At 44.6% G+C, this 9,786-nt stretch overlaps 1 protein-coding gene across 3 annotated transcripts in view; it reads left to right on the top strand.

The window, feature by feature from the left end:
• Nucleotides 1–9,786, top strand: part of Crim1 (cysteine rich transmembrane BMP regulator 1) — a 177,055-nt gene that overhangs the window by 131,342 nt on the left and 35,927 nt on the right. For all 3 annotated transcript variants that reach the window (XM_005360785.2, XM_013351355.1, XM_026785964.1), the window contains one exon: nt 4,988–5,116. In XM_005360785.2, coding sequence (XP_005360842.1) covers nt 4,988–5,116 — 129 coding nt within the window. The remainder of the gene's footprint in view (nt 1–4,987; nt 5,117–9,786) is intronic.

The raw sequence follows: 9,786 nt of genomic DNA, 5'->3' as shown, positions 1-9,786 counted from the left end.
AAAAGTCACTGAGGAAAAAACATCAGGTTTAGGAGAGTGATGGTTCCCACCCAGAGGCAGTGTAGGAAACAGAAACTGTCATGTAGAAATGACAAACACCCACTTTATGTTCTTTGTTGCTTCTAGGCTCAGAAACCATTTCTAGAATTCTTCTCCACAATGAAGCTGTTCCAGGGTTCCTTTTAGAAATAGTTGCAGACAGAGGCAGTGACTTCCTGCTCTTTCCAGCCTTCTTCCTCAGCTGGAGATGAGATGAGATGGACTTTCAGAATGATCCTGTAAGCATCAGTTCGTTGGATTATCCCTTGCCAAAACCTGCCTCGTGCAAGCATTTTCCTACTCTCACAGAGGAGACAGGAGATGCCTAACCATCTCCTACCCAGTTGATGTCAGTAGACATCATATATAGGAAAAGCTCCAGAAGCGTTACCTGGACCTCTGTTCAGCCCAACTCTGTTATCTAAACTTGCTGAGGGCAGAGGACTACCATTGCCCTTCTAGAAGGCTTGCACTATCTGATACATCATTTCAACATCATACCCTCCCATCATCCAGGAGCACAAACTGTAGAGTGTAAATGAGAATTCCCTGTACCAGGCCAAGGTCCAGGAAATGATTTCCATATACAAAGGGCTGCGGTGACCACTAGTGCAAAGGATGGAATAATAGCCATCTCGAGCACACAAACTCCAGGATATTGTGACTCTGAGCCAAGCAAAAATGCATGCTTCACATATTTCACTAATACGTTCTCTGTACACAGCTATAGTTCGATACTCTTCAAAATCACTTCTTTTATACTAAGAACTTACCTAGATTAAAACCTAGTTCAGCATGCTCTGAAATGCCTCGCTTCTGAGTTCATTATTCAGAATAAAGAATTAGACTTAAACTTTCTTAACCATACTTCCTTAGTCAAAAGACAAGACAAAAGAAAGACATAGTAACAGGATAGTTCTGAGATTGCATATTAATATGTTGGGTGGAAGGCAGACTCTGGTTGATGATAGCAGCATTTTTTGTGTGTGTGTCCCGTTCATGGTTGGATGTTTTTGTTGTAAGGATTTCATAGAAATTGAATTATTGTATAGGCTCACATGCAAGGAACTGAACACGCTAATGTTCGGGGAGTGCTAGCAGGCAATATTCTGTGATTCCAGATAAAACAGTGGAAGACAGCTTGTCGCCTGCCCGTGTGTCTATTAAAATTCAGCAGTTATTCCAGGGACATAGACAACAGCAAAGACACAAGACACAGATTACCACCCAAAAAGCTTCTAAACTTCGCTCCGGTTTGTGTTTGAATAGAAATGATATACTTATTTGGTAAAGGTAATAAAATGAGGTGCCAGATATTAAGATGGCTTATAAAAATTAAGTGTCAATGGTTACTATATCACAGTAAATATTGATGGGCTCAGCTTCATCTACTGAGCGGAAATTGAGTCACTCCAGAGTAAACTGACAGTTTTCAAAATATAAACGATTTATTGAGTTTCTCTGTTTTTTCATATTAACTATTGACTTTGCAATGTGTATACTTGCCAGTATTTTCCATCTAATACAAGGAAGAGGAAGAATGGAAAAATGTGAATTTTAGAAGCTTAAAATAATATTTTACCTCTTGCATATGACCATGTTGTCTAAGGTCTTCAAGGCATTCATCTGGAACGGCTTACTCTACCTAAACCATTTTAAATGGACATTTTAGACTCTGTAAGTACTCAGCAACCTTTCTGTACATTTAAGTTTCATTTGTCCAGCTGAACAAAAGGTTGTTGTGCTGGACGCTGTAGGTGAACACGTTGAACATATCCCCTGCTCTTGAGAAAGGTGGTGTGCACCACATCTGGATGCTGTAGGTGAACACGTTGAACATATCCCCTGCTCTGGAGAAAGGTGGTGTGCACCACATCTGGGACCCTCCCAGCTGGTGTGCAGCACATCTGGGAAACACCCAGCTGCTTCAGGCATCTGAATAAAACACGGGGTCCTCAAGTCAGTTGTGTTCAGATCCTCAAACATCCTGGTCTGTATTCTTCTTTCCCTTCCTCGCCTCAGGTCAGACTCCTGATCCTGCCCACTGATCATACAACACCAGACACTAACTTATGTGTCACTATTGAGGAGCAGTACCTTTGGAGGGGGAAGATGGTCTTTGTGCACTTGGCAACCATGTTCTCTTACCACACCCCTAGAACTCAGTACAAGTAAAACCCTGTCCCTTTCTGGGACTGTTACATGTTCTTCAGTGACGCTGCTCTTCCCAAATGTATTTCCCATAATATATTCCCTGAAAGTAAAAGCTTCTCTTGGAGTTCACATCTCAAATGTCAGGAAAGAATGCAAGGATCTAGTGTGAATATGCACAAGATGTTTCCTTCCCCACTAGCTGTCTGCTGAAGCAGCGTCTGTGAAGTTCAGAGTCTGCCCCCACTCATTGCTCTGTTAACTCTCTAGAATATAACACGCCTTCCTCGCTGGGGTAATCTTTAATGTGGCTTACTTAGAGCGGATACATGTTTTCTTTTCTGTTTTACACTTAACACAGTTAGAATAATTTCGAGATAACATTGGCAGTCTTTTGGATGAGGGCTGGAACAGAACTATTATTTGGGGAGGACAAACAAGAGTGGTGACTTTAAGAAGTCTGGAAACTAGAGATGTTCATCACAAATTTTAAGAGAATGCGGGACAGAGGTATCCCTGCATCTAAATCAGGATGGCTTAAAACTTGCTTAAATTGTACTCCTTGGTGTTTACAGTTGCCTACCAGAAAGACTAGTCATTGAAGGAAAAGAGAACTTTAATGCCGGTGGGAAGTTTGTATAAAACTCTCAGGAAGATCCATTTATTAAGCCACGTTACAGTAGAAGTGGAGAAAGCATGATCCCTCATCCTGGCCTCTTTCACCAGGAGAATGCTGGTAGGAACATCTTGTGAACAGGTCAATGTTGTTTCCGATATCCAAAGACTTGAATCACTGTCCCATCTTAGGAAGCAAATAAAAAAATCAGAACCCCTGATTGTAGCAGCGGTCACACGTATTTGGATCTCTCTTCCTTAGTAGCGGGAGAGGAGACTTGAGAAGACAGTGTGGACGAATGGATAGCGTGTTGAAAGGCAGACTAGGAACCGCTGCTCCCTTCTATTCCCAGCCTGCTACTGGGTTGCTATGTAAACTAGATAAGCCACTTACGCTCTGTATCTCACATTTTCCATCTACAAAAATGTAGGTAGAGACATTCTGTACTTGGCCATTTCACAAAGATACCATGAGAAAAGCCTTGCTTTGAAGAAGTTCAGGCATCTTTGGGTTGAAGAGAGGATGTGTAAGTACAGCAGTGTCTGTTTCCTTTGGCAGTTCTGTTCCTAGTGCCCATAGCGTTCCGTAAACGTCTCTTCCCAGTGTACCACAGAGCAGGTACCGTCAGTGCAGCTGTGTACTGCACTGATGTCAAGAGAGCTTCTCAAGCCCAGATGTGAATCGTAGGTCTACCGCCTGATCCTGCAGTGACCATGAACATATCAAAGTCCTCAGTTTTCTCATGTGTTACAAGAGGATAACGGTAACAGCCACCCCAGCTGAGCTCGGTGACGCTTCACGGTACTTGCAAGCAGCACATGTAGAATACAGAAACAAATATATATCTTATGCCAGAGGATGCTCTTCGTGTCCAGAGTAGCTCTTCCTTCTTAGAATGGAAGAGGAGGGGAAGTGCCCCCCTCCCGACATGGTAGATTCCTCCAGAATAGAAGCTGATCCTTGCTGTTCATGACTCTCTCACAAGGCTCTGGTTCCAGGGCATAAGCCCTTAGCCACTGATATCCATTCATATCATGTCATAAGTGATAGAGTCACAAAAGAAACTCGGGTGTTCTTCTCCAAAACATAGCTGGCCTATTAATTTTTAAAAAATGCTAACATAAAGGACAGGTACTGCGGAATGGGGAGAAATTGACAGTTATGTCTTGATCATTCTAAAAATTACACACGGAGCTAGGGAGATGGCTTGCTGGTTGGTAGCATGCTTGCCATACAAACATAAGGACCTGAGTGTAATTGCCAGTACCCATTAAAAGATGAAATAAATAAAAAAAAAAAAGGCCAGGGGAAGTGTGCATCTATAACTCCAACTCTGGGAGGACAGAGACGGAAGACAGATCCTGGCCAAGCGATGTCTGTAGCTCATTGACCATCATGTTTAGTGGCATCAGTGAGCTCCAAGTTCAAGGAGAGAGCTCAAAAAATGAAGTAGTGAATGATCAAGGAAGATAAGACAGCTAACGCTGATATCCGGCATCCACACATGTGCACGTCCACAAATGTGTGCACGTACACACACACACACACACACACACACACACACCCATGCTCAAAACAAAACTTTCCAACTATGTAGATAGTGACGGAAGAACATAGGCAGCGTTGAGCTCTGGCCTCTACATGCAGGCATGCACCCATACACGCATGTGCCATAGACTGCAAACATGCACACATATAGCATACACTTGCAATACATGAACTCAGAAAAAAAAAATCAGGAAGAAATAGAATAACGGGGACATTTAAGTAGCTTATTTTAACTTCACTTGTCTGGTTTCTGTAGTGATGACCTGCCAGAAAATGTTGTTTGCGGGGAGCAAAAAAGGGCACAGACTGCTGAACTATAGAACAGTGGAGCGACAGGGAAGTCACTCCACAGGCCGCTCCACGGTAGAGTGCTCGCCTCTCATCTGTGGCGTCCTGCTTTTCCCACCCACTAGGAAAAATAGAAGTGAAATATTTGCATTATCAGAGACTCTGAATAAAAATACCGTTTCGTGAGTTAATGACAGTACAGTATTGTAAAAAGTTTCGGATCTGAGGAGAAGTATTGATGGGATTTTTGTACTTACTGTAGTGTGGGATTTCGGAGATTGAATGCTATCTACGAGGTAATAACATGTTTCATTGATTCTTTTTTTCTTCTTTTCATGTCATTAGAACCAACCTACATCACGATTGATCCACCTGCGTGTGGGGAGTTATCAAACTGCACTCTGAAGGAGAAGGACTGCACTTACGGCTTCAAACTGGATCACAATGGCTGTCGAACCTGTCAGTGCAAAAACAGTAAGTAGACAGATGGGTTTTCCCCCGGAGGCCTAATAGGATCTTGTCAAAGCATATTATATGATTGAATATCTTTTTCACTCCTGTTCAGACATCGCCTTGACAGCCTGAAAGAAAGGGGGGGTGGGTGGTAAGCTTAGCATAAACAGTTTTGCAGTCACTTAGGGAATGCCCTGCTCTGCCATATAGTTCCCGTCTGGATCTCACTGTGTTCGTTTTCATGTGGGGCTTGATAGCTCCTTGTAGCTGGTGTTGGAGAGGCGTTTGCAGCCCTGAGTGGCTTGGGAGTGCAGCCTCATAGCCTTATCCTTAAGTGGGCAACCTAGAACACCCCTGCCATGGTCATCAGCTGACTAAGAACACTGTATTTTCCCCTTTCTGTACATGGCAGCCCTAATCCTTTAAAAAAAAAAATGATGCTTCACTCGGGACCTGGGAGATGGCTCAGTGAGAGAGTTCTTGCTGCGGAAACATGAGGGCCAGAGTTTGGTTCCCTGGCAGCCATGTAAAAGTTGGGTGTGGTGGCATGCACCTGTAACCCCAGTCCTGGGGAATTGGGGTTGTGACAGACAGACAGACAAAGAGGATCTGTGGAGCTTGCTGATCAGTCAGGCTAGACAAAATGAGTTGTAGGTTCCCTGAGAGACCGTATCTCAAAAATAAGGTGAAAAATGATAGAGAAGACACCTCTAGCCCACACACACATGCACACAGAGACAGACAGACAGACAGACAGACAGACAGACAGACAGACAGAATAGACAGGCCGACACACACGCATAGGGAGAGAGCTTAAGAACTTAAGAGCTTGTTCATGTTATTGACCCCAGAGCCGTGACCTCTGAAACTAGACAGAATATAATAGATTTCTCCCACAGGGGAAAATACATCCCACAGGTGTTAGAACTATTTTGAATTCTCTTAATTCCTCAACCAGAATACACATCCAAAGTCCCCTTCTCCATCACCTATGTGGCATGCTTTCTAGAGCTTGGTCTTTTCTACCTTCTGACAGACAGGCTGGCATTGTCTTTATCTAAAATGTGCCTGAGAAACAAACAGAACAAGACTCAGAATTTAGTCTGAATTGAGTGCTGTTTCTCACGTGTGTTTGCATCCGCGATTTGTTTGCACTTTGTGGGTTGGTAGTGAGTTTATAAGCAGCAAGTGCCCCTAAGTGTTTTTAGGTCAGCTGCTGTTAGGTGCTTATCTGTTCTATGTTAAGATGTTGCAGTTTTTGAATTCTATTAACGTAGGGCCAAATATAAGAAATTATGCTAATAGTTTCAAGCCATTTTCCAAGTAGATGAAATTGTTTTTTTTTAATCTTGATAGTGTGATCTTATGCCCTATGCCTCCCAGCTTATGGTAAATAAGTACAACTTACATGTCCTCCTAAATTGCTGAATTAAGATAAATTAAACTGCAGAGAAACAAGGACAGAACCCAATAGTACAAAGAACTTCCTGTGTCATGACACTGAACATTGTCTCTAATCCTCAAATGGCACATGTCAGCTCCGGCCCCACAAGGTCTTGGCCCACATTCTTGCAGTCCTGTCTGAATTCAAGGCTCATTGCACCCACAAGATTCCTTCACTGACAACTCTTATTTTGTTCTTCCCAGACTTACTTTCAGGTACTTTGGAATCCTCTGCCTTTTTTGAGTGACATTTGGCCTATTTTCTGCAATCTTTCCCTATCATCTCTGATCTCTCCCAAACACAGACAGTGATTCTATAGTAAGCAACTTCTCTGTGGGCTTCGGGGTATAATTATCCTGGGCTTAGAGGCTTGGGCCTACTAATGGTGAGAACGTACACTTCCTGGGGTATCAGCTCTCTTGGTTTAAGGTGCCTCTCAACTGTAACCAGTCCTCGTTTGTGCCAGTATCTCTGAGGAATGATAGAATGCATCTAGGAGTTGAATAGTGCCGTGTTCTCCGGCCCCACACTACCGCCTTGCCCTCTGCATGCTGGGTTACTGCTTCCAGGCTTTAGAAGCCCAACGTACTGGCAGTTGTTACAGTCTTGGGTTGTCAGGTGAGCCTCGCCGCCTGGGGTGGTCCTGCCTTCCTGCACCTGCTTTCTGTACCCTGTAAGAATCAGCTCCTGTTGTGTGCATGTCTGCCTCTGAGACGTTCCTTGGGAAAGCCAAGTCTGCTGGGGAATTGCCTTGGCAGCCTCGTGTGTTTACATAAATCGCCAACCTTGTCTTCCTAACACCACGGTAATTGGTAGTTGTGTCATGGAGTGTTTACACTGCAGTCTCCCGGAGCCGCTCGAGCTACACGTTCTTTCTCAGTATGGGGTCGGACCTAAAAATACAGAATCCCGTTCTCCAGCTGCCTCGCTCGCCCTTCACCTGAGCTTTGTTACAAAGTTTTGGCCACCCAGCCACAGCCATGGCAGGTTCCTGTTACTCCACTGAACCTTTGTCACCGAGGCAACCGAAAGGCTGTTGTGGCCTGTAGACTGCGTTCCTGCCACCCAGCTCCTGACCGCCAGCTAACTTATGCCCCGAAATAACAACACACAAACTGTATTCTTTTAAACACTGCCTGGCCCATTATATCTAGCCTCTTCTAGGCTAATTCTCACGTATTAATTTAGCCCATTTCTAATAATCTGTGTAGCACCACTCGGTGCGCTTACCGGGAAAGATTCAGCATGTCTGACCTGGCGGCTTGCTTCATCGCACCTGGCTCTGAGAGGAGCTGCATGATTGCTGAGCTCACTTCCTCTTCCTCCCAGCAATCTGTTCTGTTTATGCCGCCTATCTAAATTCTGCCCTATCAGATGGGGCCAAGGCAGTTTCTTTATTAGCCAATGACCTTCCTCCATCAGTGGCCAGGCTTTCAAGCGGGAGGCTGAGAAAGCTGCCCCCATGTGCTCTGCCCATCTGTAGCCTGATGCTCTCAGCGGCATCACTATGGACACTGCTTGCCATAAACTTCCTTTTTCGTTTACATTTAGAAAGAAATAGATACAGGAGAATGTTGTATTTTGTGCCTGTGATTTTTTTACATAAAAATATTACATTCAGTACTTGCAAAATTTACATACTTTTAGAGATATCCAGTCTTCCCACTTTCCTTCACCACCTGCCATGGTTCAGATAATGCGTTAAATGTTCGGACCACCGTGGTGAATGGAGCATGAGACATGAGGGAAAATCTCCAGTTGCTGAAACACAAAACAAAATACCCAGTGCTGGAGTTTCCAAGAGTAACTCTTTCTAAAACACTTCTCTGCTTCCTAAAGATTCAAGCTGTCGGTCACACAGAAGAAGGGGGTCCCTGCCTTCTGTCAGGGCATGCTCAGTTCTCCATCTTTGCTCTACATTGAGCAGCTAGATGAAGAAGCAGAGACCCTTCGGGATCAGGGATGCCTCTGGATTTTGGGCTGTCTAATCTAGTCATACTGAGCTGCCTGGCCCTGGCTTGGTCTTGGCAGTCCACTTACCACACCACCACCCTCCCCCCCCCCGCCAAACCTAAGGCTTAAAACCAAAGTTACCAGCTTGTCTGATCGCACACAAGTTGATGCATGGATTTTGCCGCTGTCTCTCTGCTCCTGTGAGCCATCCTGACTACATCGGAGGGATTGGGAGGAGTGCTTTACTCAGTGCCCTCGTCTACAGAGGACGGACACCAGGACCTAAGTACTGGGGTATTTTGAGGATTAAGGGAACGAATGCCAAGCGACTTTTATTAGCTAGCAAATGGTAGCTGTTTGCTCCACACACCAGCTGTTCATACCATCCGTTTCAGCCCAAGCTTGCTAACATGGTGGCTGCCCAGCCCCCTCCTGCTTGTTCCTCACCTACCTGCCTGTAGATCTTCTGGTCCTTTCAGGACACACCCATCCACAACCAACCTGTCACTTGCGCGTTTGTGCCTCACCTTCTTCCTCTTCTTGGTTGTACTGAAATAGCTCCCTGTAGTCGTGGAGAGCATTTGGTTCTTTTCCCCGTTGTAGCAGCTTTGTATATACTCATCTGGACCAAAATTCTCCCTTACATTATTTTTTTTCCTGCATCCTATTAAAACCTTTTATATTCAGTAGTCCTAACTATTTACCTAAGTTTCTTTTGGACATCATCCCTAACTCCCATTGGCATTAAGATTTCTTAAAACAGGGCCTGAGAAAGATGGCTCCGTGGGTAGAGTACCTGATACTCAAGCACGAGAACATGAGGTTGGGTGTGCAGCACCCACACAGAAAGCTGGGCATCTCAGTGTATGTCTGTGATCCCAGCCCTGCGTGTCAGAGACAAGAGGAACCTGAAGGCTCATTACCAGCCTATCTGGCCAGTCATTGAGCTCCAGGTTCAGCCATGTTCAAAACAAGCCTGGTGGAGACCAGTGGAAGAAGACACTTGATAATGAGCTCTGGGCTCCAAACATAAGTGTGTGTGTACATACACACAGAGAAAATAAGGTCAACACACCAATATCTCTCCTTTCTTCCTGATCTGTTGCTCACTCATTGAGTGCCTACTATAGCTAAGACTATAAAAACGACATATTTTTATAAAAGATTTCCTTTAAGGACAGTCTGTCATTGATAAGCATGGATCTAGGACTACCATCCGGTCTTTTTGTGTTCTCTGTTTCAGAACTGCAGCATGGTGGTGGTGGTGGTGGTGGTGGTGGTGGTGGTGGTGGTG

The sequence above is a fragment of the Microtus ochrogaster genome, linkage group LG3 (genome assembly GCF_000317375.1).
Source record: "Microtus ochrogaster isolate Prairie Vole_2 linkage group LG3, MicOch1.0, whole genome shotgun sequence".
NCBI classification, from domain to species: Eukaryota; Metazoa; Chordata; class Mammalia; order Rodentia; family Cricetidae; genus Microtus; species Microtus ochrogaster.
The sequence above is the reverse complement of the archived record's forward strand: the minus strand, read 5'-3'. Positions and strand labels throughout refer to the sequence as shown.